The sequence below is a fragment of the Hydra viridissima genome, unplaced genomic scaffold, assembly GCF_058129835.1.
Source record: "Hydra viridissima isolate aposymbiotic clone 2 unplaced genomic scaffold, HvirCarnegie_v1 scaffold_1, whole genome shotgun sequence".
Lineage (NCBI taxonomy): Eukaryota > Metazoa > Cnidaria > Hydrozoa > Anthoathecata > Hydridae > Hydra > Hydra viridissima.
Window position 1 is genome coordinate 34,520,186 of NW_028324300.1, and position 19,038 is coordinate 34,539,223.

The 19,038-nt window shown below is 28.9% G+C and overlaps 1 protein-coding gene across 3 annotated transcripts in view; it reads left to right on the top strand.

The window, feature by feature from the left end:
- The window catches only part of LOC145192063 (uncharacterized), a 21,516-nt gene extending 4,407 nt beyond the window's left edge, over positions 1–17,109 (top strand). The window contains exons 4-19 of one of the 3 annotated variants that reach the window (XM_090082104.1): positions 203–296; positions 795–883; positions 1,096–1,330; positions 1,492–1,580; positions 1,734–1,951; positions 2,051–2,137; positions 3,433–3,626; positions 7,569–7,694; positions 14,394–14,684; positions 14,808–14,854; positions 14,934–15,196; positions 15,548–15,683; positions 15,784–15,875; positions 16,214–16,392; positions 16,511–16,637; positions 16,747–17,109. In XM_090082104.1, the coding sequence (XP_089938230.1) occupies positions 203–296; positions 795–883; positions 1,096–1,330; positions 1,492–1,580; positions 1,734–1,951; positions 2,051–2,137; positions 3,433–3,626; positions 7,569–7,694; positions 14,394–14,684; positions 14,808–14,854; positions 14,934–15,196; positions 15,548–15,683; positions 15,784–15,875; positions 16,214–16,392; positions 16,511–16,637; positions 16,747–16,817 (2,338 nt within the window). In that variant the 3' untranslated portion in view covers positions 16,818–17,109. Of the gene's footprint in view, positions 1–202; positions 297–794; positions 884–1,095; positions 1,331–1,491; positions 1,581–1,733; positions 1,952–2,050; positions 2,138–3,432; positions 3,627–7,568; positions 8,323–8,419; positions 10,059–14,393; positions 14,685–14,807; positions 14,855–14,933; positions 15,197–15,547; positions 15,684–15,783; positions 15,876–16,213; positions 16,393–16,510; positions 16,638–16,746 lie in introns of those variants that run through there. The other 2 variants (XM_090082110.1, XR_016450786.1) reach the window with 2 other exon arrangements.
- The last annotated feature ends 1,929 nt before the right edge of the window (positions 17,110–19,038 follow it).

Here is a 19,038-nt window from a genome sequence, read left to right on the forward strand (position 1 = left end):
TTTCTGTGCTGCCAGATATAAACTTTTAATAATAGATCTTCATGTTTAACTTTCATGTTTAACTTGATGTTTTATATATCTAAAAGCAATAAACCTAAATCACATTTTTGTAAGTTGGAATGCAAATCTTGATTTGATTGATTTAATGAAATAATTTTTTTTTATACATTTTTTATTCACTGTCTTCATGGAATATCTTTAGCAATTTATACCAGTCGAACCCTGGTCAAATAAATGGTGGTGGAGCAAAAAGACCTCAAGTTAAAGTTTTTAACATTCCGATTGGGACTGATGAAGTTAGTTTTAATTTTAAGTTTTTGTTTTTTAGTCAAAGAAAGAAAAAAAAGTATAATTAAGTTTGAAAGTAAATATAATTACTCTTTTAATTTATAATTGTATATAATTATAGTAATAATAAAATATAAAATAATATAAAGAAATCTATAATTACTTTTTTTTTTCTTCTGGAAAATTAAAAATTGTAAAATCTCCATTGAAAAAAATAAGACTAGATTGTATGTATGTATGTATGTATGTATGTATGTATGTATGTATGTATGTATGTATGTATGTATGTATGTATGTATGTATGTATGTATGTATGTATGTATGTATGCATGTATGTATGTATGTATGTATGTCCAATTAAATATTCAACACTTAGGTTGACCTTACTTTAATAAAATTGAACTTTCAGTGAAATTTGTTTGTAGATTTAACTGAAAGACTAAATGTGAGAGCAGTTGTAGAGTTTTTCTTAAGTTCAGTTTCTAGAGCAATATTTTGATATTTAGAGTGATCTTCGTGACTTGTTTAGTAGTGCTGGTGTTGTTAAAGATATTAAAATCTTACCACATCTTGAAGGGAAAGATGTAACTCTTGGGTAAACTGTTTATAAGCTTTTTCTCTCATTAATTTATTTTGGTTTAGTTAGAAATATGCCAGTAATAAAATAATATGTAAGTAAACTCATTGAAAAATTTCAATTTTAAAATCAGTTAAAAATACTTTAATGGTGTTTTAAAGCACATATAACTTTTGTAGTAATTTATTTTTTCAAGTAGTTATTAGTTTTTTGAGTTTTTTTATTTCTAGATTTGTGCATTTTGAAAACAGTAATGAAGCTAACAATGCAGTTTCTCAGTTCAATGATTTTGGCTTTAATGGTTCCAGGCTTCGGGTGATGAATGCCGATATAAATAATAACACAACTAGCTCTGAACCTGGTCGCGTTATAGGTAGAGGTGCACAGTTTCTGACTAACATTTCACAAATAAGAACTCAAAGACCTCAAGCAAAAGTTTTTGGTATTCCTAGTGGGACTTCTCAGGTCAATAACCAATTGCAAAATGTTTTTTTTTTTTGAAAAAAATTTAGCAAGTTTTTAGGCATTAAGAAAATTTCAAATTTTTTATTGATACAAGCTGGAAAGTTTCTTGCTTAAGTTTTTTTTTTGTTTTATTTACATTAATTTAAATCAAATAATTTTAGTCTGATGTAAAAGACTTTTTTTCAACTGCTGGAACAGTGAAGTTTGTAAAGTTGTTACCAATACGTGATGGTAAAGACACACATCTTGGGTATTGCTTTTTTGGTTGTTGTTAACAGTTGTTAATAACAAGATAAAATTTGAATTACCAACTTTACATATATACTTTATAACTTTTTAACTTTAAATCAACTTATTCTAACTTATTCACCTTTTCATTTGGAGATTTTCAAAAAATTTTTAGGTTTGTTGAGTTTGAAAATGATAATGAAGTTGAACAAGCAGTGCAAGAGCTAAATGGAGCAGATTTTAATGGTACTCAACTTAAAGTAATGCGTGGAGAAAGTCAGCCAATCACAAGTAATGCCATGTTAAGTGAAAAAGAAAATTCATGGGGAAAACGAAGCTCTGCCCCGATAAGCAGAATTCCAAAAGAAAGTAGACCATTTTCAGATCAAATGGGTAAGTTGTTTAGTTTAAAAAAGATGTATTCTTGTCAAAATAAAAACAAGGCTGGTTCAACTCTGTTTTTACAGTTTTTGTCTTAAATTTTATTTAAAGATGATATGACACTTACAGATTCAACAAATGGATGTAGACGTTGTGGTGAAGTTGGTCACTTTGCTAGAGAATGTGTAAATGTGCCAAGTATAGCTTTTACAAATTTTTCTTTTTTTTTCTTTGAAGTTTTCAAAATGTTTAATATTATAAAATGTTTAAAAAAGATTTTTTGTAACTTAATGAAAAATAAGATCCCAAAAGCTCCTTCATTCAATCTTCATTCAATCTGATAATAAAATTGATAGAATTAATTTCATTTATAGTGGAACAAATTTAAAGTTAAAGGTTGATAAACTAAAAAAGTAATTGATTTTAGTCATTTAATTTAAATCAATTTGTGGCAAATGAAAAGTTCCCAAAAAAGGAAATCTTTTTGAAGTTGTTGACTCTATTCTTTAAACATTACTTAAAGAAATTCTTGCTAACGAAAAGCTTTTCAAAAAACACTTATATTACACCATTGTAAGATATTAAAACTTATGGAAGAATCTTTCTATTAATTGTAGTAACAAAAAGGAAAGCAGACTGACTACATAGTTAAAAAACTACTGAAAAAACTAAAAGTTTTAACATTCACATTGACAAAATTTAAAAGCAATATTTTCTAACCAGATGCAAGACTCAAGATTCTTGTGTTGATGAGATAGAGAACTTCAAAACTTTGAGATTAGAGTTTGTGTATCTAAAGACTCTAGCATTAGTACTTGCTTATATTGGTTGATCAAAAGAGTTGAGGTCTGGAGAGCTTGATGGCTAATCTTGTGTGTTTTGAGCAACCATTTTGTGTGTTTTGAGGAAAGCTACAAATAACTTTTGCCGTTTTACTTTCATGCATTAAACTTATTTTTTGTCTTCCTTGAAGTTGAAGTTCAAGATAAAAAAACATCAAGTTAGTCAATTATGAACACACGAAGATAAGCCCCAGAGGTACAACTGCCATTGTGCAGGCAATTTTTGAAGTTTGAGTTTCATCTAAACTATTTAGCGTAGCTAAACTTTTAGTGCAGCTGACTATGTTTATTAACAAAAGTTTTGTTTTATATTTTTAGTTTTTATTTTTAGTTTACATCTTATATATTGGCAGAAAACATCATACTTTTTATCATTTGTTAATAATATTTATCATGTAAACAATATGGTAGAAGTTTTTTAAAAGCTCTATGGAGCAGATATATAAAAATGGCATATTATGTCTTAAATATTTCACTTGTTTCATTCATGAAAGTTGAATTTTGCTCTCATAAGTTTCCTGGCTTTTATGTGGCAGTAAAAAAATGAAAAAAGTTAAAATTACAATAGTTAAAAATAAAAATTGTTACTTGGTTGCTTAGTGCAATTTTATGAATGTGATAAAAAAAAACACCTAAAAATATCTATTATAGCAAATCATACAAGTGGAGCTGTTCCAGCTGTGACTTATATTCCACCACCCCTACCTGAATCAGAAAAGGAAATATTTGAAATGGGGTCAAATCAAGGTATCAATTTTGAAAAATATCAACATATTCCTGTTCAGTTGACTGGTAGAGATGCTCCCAAACCAATACAAAGTTTTGATGAAATTAACTTACATCCGGTAAGCTTTTTTAAATTTTTGAACTGAATATTAAGTATTAAAAAAGTAATATTGATTTCTAAATATTAAAAATATTAAAAAATAACAATATCAAAAATCATGAAAGTGTGATAAAAAATGTCATTAACCAATGGTAAGTCATTCATGTATGGCATATATTTATCTTTATATTTATATTATCTTCATATTTGTCTTTAAAATCATACCACATGCTTCTTTTCCCACTTTTTGTGTATAAAAAAATAAAAGTATTTTCAGGGTAATTACGCTTCAAATCTAATGATGTAACCCACAGATTTTGTTAATTCAAAACTTCCCTTTTTTAAGTTGTTAAAAGATTTTATTCATTTTTGGTGTTTAAAATGAGAGTTCTTTAAGGCAAACCTATGAAAAGTTGTTATGGGAAACAAATTGAAAATTTTTAGCTGGAAGATTTAATTAAAGCAAATTATTCTAAGAAGCTTCTGAGTGAAAAAGTAAATTTACAAAAAATAACTTTAATTTACTGTCTAATTTCTATAATTGCAGTCGACCTTTTAGAAAAAAAAACTTTAATGAGGATAAATTCACTCATTTTAAAAGTAAATTACTTTATGAAACTTAAAAAACAAATAAAATTTAGATTTCAAATGTCACATTTTTGTAATTGCACATATGAAAAAATTATGAAACAAAAAGAAAAATTCTATGGCTACATTAAGTTCCTTCTTATTGTCACCTTTTATTAGCTCTTTTTAAATCAGGTACCATTTAACACTTCAGAATATTTTTTGTAAAAAATGACATTTTGATGTCATTCATTACAAGCCTAACAGGTATACAATACATTAATCAAAATCTTGAATTTTATCCTGAACTAAACTCAGAGTTTGCAATATATGAATGTGCTGTCAAATTAGTTTTTTTTTTATAATTTTGTCAAGTGTTGTTCTGTCATATTCATAAAACGATTTTAAGACATCAACAACACATGATTGCTCTCATCAATGTTCCATGCTATTACTGTTCACATAAATGTACCATGCTATTACTGTTCACATCAATGTAACATACTATTACTGTTCACATCAATGTGCCATACTATTACTGTTCACATCAATGTACCATACTATTACTGTTTCTTGCTAATAGCATCACTTTACTGGTAGTGAGCTGATTAAGTATTAGCTGACCCCTATTGGTTGAGTATTAAATTTGCTTTTTATCAATTCTTTTGATGGCAATTTCATTTTTAGTAGCTTGAGAATTTTGGTTGTGTAAAAATTTCAATATAATTTCCCTTACAAGAACAATCTTTAGATGTTCTTGGAGTGAATTAGTAATTTTGCCTAAATAATTTAATTAAGTACAATGATACAAGCCTTAATACAGCGGAAAACAAACTTTTAGGATAATCTTTCATATGGATGGTATTTGAATTAGTGTTGTTACAACTTTGAAAATATTCGACTGTCGACTAAATTGATTAATGTATTTTTCAAAGTCGACAAAAATCGACTAATACATTTTTAAAATCGACTTAGTCGACTAAAAGTCGATTTAGTCGAAATATTTGAATAAAAGTTGTATCATAATCATATACTTTAACCCTTTCGAGACTCTCGGTACATATATGTACCACTAAATTACATAGCTGATCTAGATTCCTTTTGTGAGTAAAATTCGCTTGAAATGCATATACTTTTATTTGTTGATGATGCTTTAGGAATCTGCAGCAAAAATAGAAAATACTTACTTAAATTCAATAAAAAGCTGAAAAGAGGTGAATATGTGTTTTAGTGCAGTTAAGATGGACTGCTATTTGTGAAATGGCAAGACACGAAAGAAGTGCTTATGTTGAGTAATTTTCATAAAGCTGATGTTACAGAAGTGACGAAAACTTTGAAAGACAGCTTAAAATGTAGTGATTCTTGCCCAGAGGTGATTGTGTTTTATTGCGAAATTATGGGAGGGGTGGATTTACTGGACCAAATGATAGGACTATATGAACTGGATTGTAAATTGAATAAATAGTGGAAGAAAGTGTTTTATTGCTTACTTATGATGTCCCATGTAAATTCTTGGATAAAGCGTAAGGAGACCACAAATAAAAAAAATCTTTGGCAGCAATTATTGGTTCCCATGGCAGAGGAAATGATAAATGAGGGAAGAAAAATTGCAGCTGTACAATATTTATTGTTGAGAGGAGGATCATATGAAAAAACTGTGACTGAAAAATGTATCTCCTCATCTTCCTGTGGAAGGAACACCAAGATGTAGATGTGCGGAAAACCAAACATAAAACGGACAAAAACAGTTTGTCTGGAATATGACCTCCTATTATGTTCAAAATGTTTTTCAGCCTATCATACATACAATATTTTGTAATATGTATGTACATTTATTTTTATTTATGTCAGTTATGTTATGCTCAAAATATACAATATCTATTGTGAAAACATACTCTGTGTAAAAAATAATATGTGTAAAAAATGTTATATAACAATAAAGAATTCAACTTTTTTCAAGAAAAATATTTGTATGGTACTGATGGTACACATATGAACCACTACAGAAGACTGCTGGTACCTGTTTGTACTACCACCCCCGCCGACCCCTAGATAATTTATTTACACTTTTCCAATAGATTAGGTACTATTGACTAACAAAATTATAAAAATAAAAAAAACAACATATTCCTATTTTTAAAAAAAAAAAACCGTCTTGAAAGGGTTAATGTTGCTTGACAATTCATTTTTTAGAAGGTATGGAACAGATAGAACTTTAAGAGAGTAAACAAAAATCCTAGGTGGTGTGCAATACTGTTATAATAACACATGTTGTTGTTATATCAAAAGCATTTTCTTTGTTCAATTTTAATTCATCTAATCTATTAGATGAATTAAAATCTAATAAACAAACAAAATAAAACGGAAATTACTATCGTTAAGTAAAGAAAAAAATACAGATGTGCATTTTGTATCATTTTTCACAGCAATTAAAGCAAAAATTAACAGAAAATTTGATTAAAAAAAATGGTGGTGTAGATAGATGGGAGCAGATGGGGCTGCCAAATGTTTTTGGGGGTGGCAGATTCATAAAACATTTTCGCATCCTTAACTGAGTACCATTACACATTACTTAACATTTTGGTTTAAAAAGCATCAACTGGTTACTTTAATGAGAAAAAGGAAACATTAATCAAGTGGTGCTGCATACAGTAAGCTAAGAGTTAAGTTTATGCGATACAGCAAATATGGTTCAATGCTCAGATATTTTGATTAAATTAAAAAACCGCTATGAATGATATTTTTACGCATGGCTCAGTAGTTATAAATAATTTATCTTTACAAGATAATCTACTTATAAATATATCTCTTTACTAATTGTTCAGCATCGTAACAGTGTTAAAGATTGATAAAATTAAATCATGTGAAGAAATTGAAATAAGGATTTTAGGACAATTACCCGCCTAAATCGACTTTTAGACGATTAGTAGGAGATCCATAGTCGATTAAAATGACTATTTGATTTTTCAAAGTCGACTTATTTTGACTTTCGACTAGTCGACTTTTAATTGATTTAGTCGAAGTCAATAACAACATTAATTTGAATAGGTTTGTATGGGTTGTTTTTGGTCTTGCAAAAAAGCACAGTTGCATAGTCGCAATGGGTTACAAATTTCATCATTGGTAGTTTTTAATAAATTGCTAGTATTTGCAATGAAAACTACCATTAATTGATGATTTGACTTAAAAATACTTTTTTAGTATTCTAAATAGTTTTTTCTTATTGAACACTCTAAGAAACAACAGTTTATGAAATAGTAACATTTAATGATCTTTATATTCTGCAGATGTTAACTATTATATATTAATTAGTTATATATATGATAATTTTTGCTTCATTTTGTATTGTTAACAAAAATAGCTATTTTGTTTAGTGTATCATCATTTTTAACAGGTATGCCTTCACAACATAAAACTTGCTAAATATAATGAGCCAACACCTGTTCAAAAATATGCTCTACCTGCTATCCTTGCTAAAAGAGATGTCATGGCATGTGCACAGACTGGCTCAGGAAAAACTGTTAGGTTTTTTGTTTATTTTTCTGTTGTATTTTTATTTAAAAGTATTTTTTCTTTTTGAGATGCAAAATGTTTATAAGTTTAATATGCAAAAATTAATTTTTTGCAATTTAAATTGCATACAAGATATACAAGAAATATAATCTGGATAGGATATTAATCTTGTTTGTGATTTAAAAATATTGTTTTTCTTTCCTGGTGTATATCATAAAAATGCCTCACTGAAACTCAAATCTAAAATTGACATGCAATGTTTGATATGAAAAAAAAAAAAAAAAAAAAGTATATAACTAAATATTCTGTACTTAGAAGAAAAAAAAGTTAGTGTATTATTGAAAAACATCAAAATAAAGGTGTTAATAAATTTCAGCATGATTTGTTTTTGTGGAAAAAAAAATTAACAAAAAGCTTTATCTGTTGGACTATATTTTTTTGAGTTATTCCAATGCTAATTTAAAAAGTAGATTCTTAATCTGTTTCCAGATTGCAAATTGATAAAATATTCATGAAAAAGACTTGATCAGCTCAGGATCCTGTTTTCCCTGTAGTTTTTCTCTCTCATCTTCAATGTCATCAACATCATCAAGCCCATTTCTAAGTCGATTGTTCACCTTACCTGTAACTATAAGGTAAATTAATAGTTAGAAAAACTTAGAAGCAGAATAAAATTGCTCAAAGCAGAAGAGAGAAAATGTAGAATAACATGCATGTATTCAAATTGTTTAGATGGAAGAATCAGATGTTGCAGCTGCCAAAAGAAATTCCTGGAGGAATTAATTAAATTGGTAATGTCCAAAACAAGTAGATCATCCAAAATAAAAAAAGAGCATTCTGCATTTTATAAGAATATATATTGGTTTGCATACTTAATTCAACTTAATGTAAACTTCAACTTAAGTCTATAATTTCAAAGCATTGAAAAGTAATGCTTATTGTTAGAAAAAGCAATTCCTTTTATCTCTATTTTGTTCTAGAAGGATTGTACTTATGATTGCTTGTTAAGTTACACTCAGAAAGTTATTTCTTTGTAACATTTTTCATTCAGTAAAGGTAATCAATAATTAATGAGACTAAATTAAAATAATCATAACTTCTGAACCAATACAGATATTTTGGTTCTGTAAAAAGTATATGATGCAACAACATTAGTACTGTTCCTCAAGCAGATAGAACAAAGCAGCTTCATTGTATCTATGAACAGCATCTAACCTTTTGCACACACTACTAATCATAGCTTTTGCAGTATTCTTAACTTTTTTCAAATAACATTGGATTCTATGTTTTAATTGATCAATAGTATGTGTTTGCCAGTTTCTTTTATTACACATCATCTTACATATAATTTTTCTTATTTAAATGATATATATTATAAAGCCAACTGAATTCTAATTGTGAACTTGATTTGAACATGTTAATAATATTAATACGAACATATCACATTGCCAGTTTTCTACCTGAGAACTGAATTTCACAACTATGTACATGGTTTTTTATGTCTTAACCCTTTGCACTCGAGCCTAGTAACGCATAGAGGCTACCAGTAACTCCAGCGCTATATTAGTTACAAGTACATACCTATGATGTAGAAGAAAAATAGAGTCATTTTATTTGTGTTGCACCATGTATACCATATAGAATCTTTCTAAAGAGTTTTATTTCTCAATTTTTTATGGCGTAACTATTTGTTTCTGACACTATTTTATCCACTAGTTCTTCCATGAAATACAGTTTAAAAACTTGTAATGGTTCCTCGATGTTGAAAACTTGTGGCCCTGGTATTTTATTTCCTTTTGAAAAGTTGATTTTTTGTAAAGAAATGTCGCTTCCCATAATATTACTCCATACATCGCCATCTACAGATGGTATATCTTCGTCCTCTGAATCAAGTTCAATAAATGCAACTCTTCTTTTTTTTCTAACTACTACTATGTCACTATTGTCACTATCTGTCTCTAAATGATCTTCTAATTCTATTTCACTGAAATCAAAATCATTTCCCACATCACTTATTTCACAACTAGCGTCAAAATTTTGCCTTCCATCTTCATTACACGAAGGGTTAAAATGTTATGAATGTAATGAAAAGAACAATAGAGTACTTATTACTCTTATTATAATGTAAGCATAATAAACACTATGAGATAACCACAGACTATTTTGCTTACCTAGCTGTTAAGTGCGCTGAGGCAGCAAAACAACCATGTCGCTGTAGCAGCGACTGCAGATTTCCTGTTTGCTTTTTAATACCGCAAATACAGCAACAGTGGAGTGCAAAGGTTGCATTTTGCTATTCTGAACTATAGAAATAAATCGGGAGAGGAACTAAATTATTTAATTTAATAAAATTTGTTGTAAACAAAAAAAATAGCGTGATATGACAAAAACTTTGTTATACAAAATCAATTTTACATTATAAGATGATGCAAAATCCAGACAAAATACATGATAAATGACATGACAAAATAAATGATTTTTTATATAAATGTATAGATATATATGGCAGATATAGATCTATATGATCAGTTACAGAAATATATTTTTCAGAAGTTAACATATAATAAATAGTAATTAAAAATAGTAAAAAATGATAATGAATAGTAATCAAAAAGAGTTGTACAACAGAAATTTTTTACGTACTAGTTTTTGAAAAGAAAAATGTTTTTATTCCTATCTCATTTTATTTATCTTATTACTAATTTACATTTAAATTAGATAATTATAACATATCTTGTATAATTATTTTATATTTAATCATGCAAAAAAAAAAAAACAAAAAAAACAAAAAACAAAATACATCCACAAAATCTATTACTAGAAAACCAGTAAATTTTTGTGGTTCCTTTAAATGAATATTGAATTTTGTATGGACGCATTTCGCAGTAATTGAAAAATTTTTTAGTAAAAAGTATCATTTGTAAAAAATGGTTGTAAGTTGGTTTACTAGCACAATGATGGAGCAAATAACGTTAGAGAGCATCAAACACATTCAACTAAATCATTATTCAAAAGCATCAGGAGTCAGTAGCCTGCATTTAAGTATTTCTTATTAAAATTATGTCAAAAAACATAATTGGCTATTTGCATTAAAGACTTAAACAAAAAACTTGTTTTAACTTTCATAAAATTTCAATTTTCCAAAGTTATATTTTTGTTTTGAATTTAGGGTATGTCCCTAATTCCAAATGAATGAAAAATTTATCTATTTTCATATCAAAATATATTAATGTCTTAAAAAAGAAAACGAACTTATTTTGGGACTTTATAATGCTGTAGGTTGCAATTGGCAATCCAGAAATTTAGCTTGTCACATCTTCAATGCTTTTTTGTTGAAGTATGTGTTCGGCCAATAATGCAAATTTGGAAATCATCATACAATTACCTAAATATAAATAAAATTTAACTCATTTTTACCATAGCTACAGTTTAAATGGATAAAGTTTTTATTAAAAAAAGCGTACCAATTGAACATAGAAAGACATAAGATTTTATAAATGTATTTCAATACAGTTTTAGTTTAAATTTTATTATGTATTTTCAATACAGAATAAATTTAATCGGACCAAACGGAATGACAGATTTACCAAAACTATTACTTGACTAAAATAATTGTTAAATAAATACCCCTGCATTAATTGAGTATTATTTTAGTTCATCACAAAAATCTAATATTATAAAATCACCATTTGTTAATCTTAAAATAACAAATAGGAATTTAAACGAAAAAAATATTTTATTGAGCTTAAGTTTGTTAAACATGATGCCTATTGATGCTGTGGTTAAATAAACTTCTCTACAGAGAAAGTTTCTTACAAGCTTGCTACTCAACTGGTTTAACTGATGAAAAATATTTGAAAGAAACAAACTTAGGGAAAAACATTATTATGGAGTTCCATAATAACGCTCCAATTAAGTATTTTGTTATTATTGTATAATTGTATTATGTAATAGTAATAACAATCACAAATCAATAATTTTTGAAAAACAAAATGTCAAAAACATGAAAATTAATTATCACTTGTTGCCCTTAAGTTATAATGTATAAACATTAATTTTTCACCACTCTCTGGTGATAGTCTGTTTCTACTTGGTTCATAAATGTTGCCACCTGTACTAAAAAGTCTTTCACTTTCAACAGAAGAAGGTGGTGCTGAAAGAAACCTTTGGGCTACTTTCTTTAAATTTTTTAAAGAGTTTCCACAATTTTTCCACCATAAAAGAGGACTTTCTTTTTCCATAACAAGAGGGAGTTTTAAATACTCTTCAATCTCCATGTTGATCATTTCCACATTAGAGTGTGATCTTTTAAATCTTTTGCTTTCTTTAGTAATTGAAAAACTGGAATCACATTCATTTATAGTTGTCAATTTGGAAACCAGCCGAAAACATTCATTAAATTTTGGATACGTTGGTTTCACAAACACTTCATTTGTGTCACTTACTGCGGGTTCTTCGCAATCAGAATCAGAGGATTCAAGTTCTAAATTATGTTGCTGCATTTCTTGCATCTGCTCTTTAAGCCAAATTTTTATTACATTCTCATCTTCCTTTTGATACATTAATTTATATCTAGGGTCACAAAAAGTGGAAAGACATAAATACTTATCATGTAAAAATGTACTCAGTCTATTGTCTACTGACTCTTTCAATTGTTCAACTAAAGTATTTATACTTAAAAAAGCCTCACAAACTAATGCTTGATTAAAAAATACTTTAAGAGCCATAATCGAAGGAATAACATCTGATAAAAATGCTTCACGTTTGCTGAGATTAACGGTTAAAGTTTTGAATGGTTCTAAAATATGAAAAACTTTATCTAATAAGCCCCATTGGTATGAACTTAATGTTGATTGGGTAGCATGATCAGCTGTATAAGTTGCCAAAGGAACTCTTTGATCAAGCATCCTTTCAATCATATTGTAGGAACTATTCCATCTTGTAGCAACATCTTGTATTAACCTATGCTTATTTGTACCAAGTTGTTCCTGAATTGCTTCTAATTTTGCTGCTGCTGTTGGTGAATGGTGAAAATGTGTTGCCAGACGTCTGCAACAAACTAAAATTTCTTTCACAGATTGTTGTGACAAAATTGAGTCATGTATACATAACTGTATTGTATGTATAAAACATGGAATTGACTTAAAATCACTGTCTCTAACACCAGCTACCATATTGGCAGCATTATCTCGTAAAACAATGTGAATTTTTTTGTGTGGAATTTCAAAACTTAGCAAACCTTTATGTAAATACTCACTTATATTTTTTCCTGTGTGACTTTCTGGAAAATTCATAACTCTGAGTACTGCTCTCTGTTGGGAAAATTCATTATTGAGCCAGTGTGCTGTCATGCTTATGAACGCAACATTTGAAGTATTTGCTGTCCAAATATCAGTTGTAAGGGAGATATAACTGGCAGCAGATATATTACTCTTGATTGAATTAAACAGATTACCATATATTTGTGGAACAATATTTTCACTAAAGTAACTCCTACTGGGTATTTGGTAATTAGGGCATATCTCTTCAATTAGTTTTCTAAAACCAAGATCTTCTACTATTGTGTATGGTTGAATATCCAACGCCATCATTTCTCCAATGCGATTGTGAATCTTGATTGCTCTATGGTCATTAATATCCCACAACCTTTTTTTATTAATACTCTCTACTAATGTTAATTGTTTTTTTATTTCTGGATCACTTGATGTAGAAACGGTTGATGTTTCAATAAATTTTTTTTTATCAGACTCTTTTTCAGCCAATAAATACTCTACAAGGTGCTTTTTTTTTAAATGGCGCCTAATTGCACTAGTGGTAAATGTTTTTGGACAATTCCCACCTCTGGAGATTATTGCTTTGCATAGTAGGCAGATACAAAAACGAATGTCTTTCTTAGAAACTTCAAAATATTTCCACACAGTACTTTTAAAAGACATTTTTTCAGAAGACATTGTTTTATACTTTTACAAGATTAAGATGTTATTACTAAATTATAAAAAAGAGGTTTAACCAAAAATAAAGCATTTTAAATTTAAACTGTGTAAAAATATCTTAAAATATAACCAACATGTTACATATTATGTTATTTTATCCTTTACGTTATATGTTATACATTTATTTATATTACCTAACTTTAATAATTGTATTAATTATTTTTTTCAAAAAAAATCGTTAACATTTTTGTTTACACTACAATGTTAACATTTCTTTTCTTTACACCACAAACAATCATCCAATAATAAATTAACTTTTCAAAGTTACTTTATAATTTTTCAAACAAATTTTATAAACCCTTACTAATGTTTTAACAAACACGTTAAATGTTTAATAACAAAATTTTTCAAAACTAATGTTTTGATTCAAAAATAGCAAGAGTTCGGTTGCCGAACCGTTCGGTGTTCGGTAAAATTTCATGGCCGAACGTTCGGATTCGGTGTTCGGCGAAAAATTGAGTTCGGCGCATCCCTAGTATAAATATTACAATTATGTTTGGAAAAAAGTTAGATAAATATCTGATCAGCCTGATCACTTCACCAGCAGCAAACTGATGCATAGTTGATCAGCCTGTTTCTGTTGAATCATTCTTGGGTTCAAACAACATTTCAAATTTTTGCTCAACTATGAGATATCAAAATGCTGCTAAAATATGTAATTGATACATTTATAGAAATGCATCAAATCTTTAAATAGTTATTCTTTGATTTAGGCTTCGTTTTTACTTCCCATTATAACAAATCTCATGAATGAAGGCCTTAATAATTTGGATGGTAATGATGATGGACCTGCTCTTCCATTAGCTGCCATTTTAGCACCAACCCGTGAGCTTGTGGTGCAAATATTCACCGAAGCCAGAAAGTTTTCTAACAAAAGCCCACTAAAGCCTGTTGTTTTATATGGTGGAGTATCAGTTAGCCATCAAGCTGAACGCTTGCGTATGGGTTGTCATCTTCTTGTTGCTACACCTGGTCGGCTTGATGATTTCATTAAAAGAGGAAAGGTAGTAGAGAGACATTTTTTTTAACTTTTAAAATAACCAGTTTGGTTATCTATTATTGTGACTTTGAATTTGCTTAAAATCTTTTGTTTAAAAAATTCTTTGTTGCTGACTTTTTTTTTCTAGGTAAGCTTCCGAAATCTAAAACACTTCATCCTAGACGAAGCAGACAGGTTAAAACTTTTCCTGATTTATTTTCAAGTATTTTTAAATTGTTCTAATTGTTTCAATAGTTTTTTTGTATTTTTTTAGAATGATTGACATGGGTTTTGGGCCGCAAATACAAGAGATAATTGATAATTCCGACATGCCACCAAAAGGAATGCGTAATACATTAATGTTTAGCGCAACCTTTCCTGAACATATTCAGCAACTAGCTGCTCAATTTCTTAATGACTACCTATTTTTAACAGTTGGGCGTGTAGGTGGAACATGTACTGATGTGTTTCAAACAATAATCCAAGTACCTGGATCACAAAAAAGAACTACCCTAGAAAATCTTCTGCAAGTTTCAGGTTGCAAAAGTTTTTTATAAAATATACTTTGTTTTGCTATAATATTGTTTTGCATTATAACTAAGTTATAATAATCATATTCTTTATTTTTCGAAAAAAATAAAAACTTAGTTTTAACCAAATCCTGTATACTCCTTACAACAAGATCTGTCTGAACTGATGAATATTTACAAATTTATTTGAAGCTTTTCTCTACCATTTTCATTAAATGCATCTAAAGAAACTTAACTTGGCATAAAAGACTTAAATATTTTATCTTTAGTTAATTCCAGCACGTGTGCTGTTCGATAGCTTTAATTTGTAATTGGCTTGTTTTGATAATTAGTTGTTTCTAATCTGTCTTTTATTTAGGAACTGACCGAACACCTGTATTTGTCTTTTATTTAGGAACTGACCGAACACTTGTATTTGTTGAAAAGAAAAGAGATGCCGATTTCTTGGCTAATTTCCTTTCTCAAAGAAACTACCCAGCTACTAGTTTAAATGCGTATGGTCGATTCTGTAATGTTTGGCTCAAATAGAATTTAAACATTTAAACTTTTTTTTTAATGTCAAACTTTTGAAATTTAAACTGTTTTTTTTTCTAGCGATCGCACACAAGAAGAGCGTGAAGCTGCTTTAAAAGATTTTAGAAATGGAAAAGCTCCCGTTCTTGTCGCTACTGCTGTGGCTGGGCGAGGTATTTGCAAGTTGTTGAAAGTTTTATTGTTAAGCTTTTTAATAAAAGTGCCGTAAAGTTGAATGTAGTATAACAATCAATGCAAAGGATTTTATTAGTATCAACAACTATTATTTTAGGATTTTGCGAGTTAAAGTCATTAAATTATTTAATATAAAGCAACAAGTTAAAGTTATTGGGGTTTTTTTTATGATCGTCATCCTCAAATGTGTGTTATGTAGAAGGTCGATGATATTTTACCAATATGCAAATTTTTCAAATGATAAACTACTTATTTTGAAAAGTTTAATGCATCAGAAACATAAAACAAGTTTAGATCTTTAAAAAACTGTTCTTAGGCCTCGATATAAACGATGTAAAGCATGTTATCAATTACGACCTACCAAATGATGCTACTGAATACGTACATCGAATCGGTCGAACAGGACGAATAGGAAATAAAGGAAAAGCAACATCTTTTTTTGATATTTATCGAGATGGAAAGTTGGCCAGAGGTCTCGTCAAATTACTATCGGATGTAAGTTGAAAAAATGTGTGCTATTTAAAGTAACTTGCTGGAAATAATCATTATTAGGGTGGTTTCTATTAGCTTTTTCTTAACTTTGGCATTAAAGTGCTTTCATAATTATTTAAAGGCTGAGCAAGATGTACCCGATTGGCTTGAGGAATGTGCGTTAAGTGCAGTTGGGACAGGTTACGGACCTGATGGTAGTCAGTTTCGCGACCGACGTGAAAAAACAACGCACACCGGAAGTGCTAAAAGTATTAACTTATCTTGTACTTTTTTCAAGTAGTTTTAAGCTGTCTTTAAGTATAAATCTTAGTTATCATTCATTCTAAATACATATGATAGCAAAGTTATTTTTTTTAGATGGTCAAAGTGTGCTGAATACAATAAAACCAAAACCTCTTGCATTAAACGATGATGAGGAAGAATGGTAACGAAAATCTGTTTTTTAATTCAGATGGTTTTCTGGAACTATGCAAGTCAACAAATGCGATTGTTGCCATTAAAAGACGTTGTGTTAATAAAAAAGTGGCTTGTTAAATGTCTTAACTTTTCTAACTTGTAAATATGTCTTTTTTGTTCTTTTGGTTCGATTGTAAGTTTATTTTTGCTTAGAAACTAATCGAAATTAAATTTGTTAGCAATATTTTTGTATTAAAGAAAAAAAACAACAGCAACAAGAAACTGGAATACGTTATGTTAAAGAAAGAAATTGATTTTATTTTACTTTATTATTTCAATATTCTGCATCCCGTTTGAAAGTTTTAGAAAATCATTTTTTTTATAAACATGTGATTAAATCGGTTTCCTAAATTTAATAAGCCAATCACAGTGTTGCTCTACAAAAAAAAATTCAATAAGCCAATCACAGTGTTGCACTACAAAAAAAAACAAACTGTTTTTTGGCCATCATAGCACACCTATCCAAAAATGGTCCCAACCTCAATTTTGAAGACCAAAAAAACGACCGATGGGGCATTAATCTGCAATGTCTCAGATATCACAAGATGAAAAAATTAAAATCTAATCTCTATAGCCAAAGGAGTAAAACACATTTAAAGTTTACAGCAATTTGCGCAACTCGTCGCACTTGGAGCCCCGTCGTAAATCTATTTTGTTTTTTTTTTCACCTTTCGGTTATGGAGTTTTTAAAAAATATCAAAAACTCTTCACATATATGTGTTGGCTATAACCTGACAAAAAATCAGCTCTTTAACACTTGTGGTTTGTGTACAGGGACCTAAAGTATAGGGTATGGCACTAAAAGCCTCTTTAAAAAGAGACAACGGATGCTTTACGTTTTTATTCTAACCTTATTATCGACTATGGAAGTTTCAAAATTTAATAGAATGAAGCGTTGGCATTTATCTTTCAGGCAAAAGAAATAAAAGCAAGATATCTTTTATCTGTGCAAATATATAGCTCTTAAAGTAGGAATCTCGCCTTTGAAAAAACAGCCAAAATATAGCAGCTTTTTGTGGTTTTTATGCTTTTTAAAGATTCAAAGTACATCAAATAACTAATTTAGTAACAACATCATGTGACTAGTGGATATGGGATTCTATGGTTGTTAGACTTCACATTTGTGTGTGCTTTGTCTGCAAAAAGAGTGCTATTTTTGTCCAAGTTTGTATAAAATATGGGGAAGAAAAGACAGAGGCATTTTTTCTAATTATTCTGAATTTAAAACACATAAAATCCTCTTTATATTTTAGTTGTTAAACCCACAGCTTTGCTTTGTTGTTTTTGTTTAAAATGAGTGAACAAATATTGGATATAATAAAAACTTTTTTTCATATTGTTAAAATTACTTTAGAATCGTAAATTCAAAATTAGTTGGAATTTATAAAATAATTTCAAAGTTAATTCTAGAATCAAGTTTTTTTTATTTAAATCAAATATGTCTAACCTTGTTGTGGTTTTTTTCTTGTATTAAAGTATCTCCTAAAATCTTTCATTGCTTTGGCCAAGTTTTTTTCGACTATTTAAAAATGTGTAAACAAATGTTTCTTACTTCTGGAAAAAGCATCAAAGTAATTACATTTAAGCAGTCAACAGTCTAAACAACTAAAAAGATTTTTTATCAACACAAGCTTGTACTGAATTTTTTTTTCAAAGATCAGTTTTTTAAGCACTGAAATGCCATATAAAAAAAAAAATCATTAAGATTTTCGGCAATCTGTATGCTTCTTTTGTTTTTCAAAATGTGACAGGCGTATTTCTGATTTCAACAAGAAAAGAATATTAGGTATTTTTTCTGGAAATTCCATTGATTTTAAGGATGATAGAGTTCGATTGGGGATATGCAATTCCTGCATAGCAATGGTACAAAAGCATGGCAAAGGAGATAGGAACTTGCTTCTTCCCAAGCTTCATGACTTTAACAAGTGGTTATTAGACCACAGACCAGAGGGTTTGATTCTTGTAATTGTTTAATTTGCCAGGTTGGTCTACTAAAAGGACATTCTACAAAGCTCACTTTTTCAACCGATCAAGATTTGAAAGAATCATCAAGTAGCTTTGATAAACTATGCTCAAACTGTCTCAGTGCAGTCAAAAGAGGAATAACACATAATTGTTCACAAGCCACCATGTTTGAAACTTTAAAAAAAATGGTAGCAAACTGAATCCAGAACTGCTGAAAAAATTGCGTCC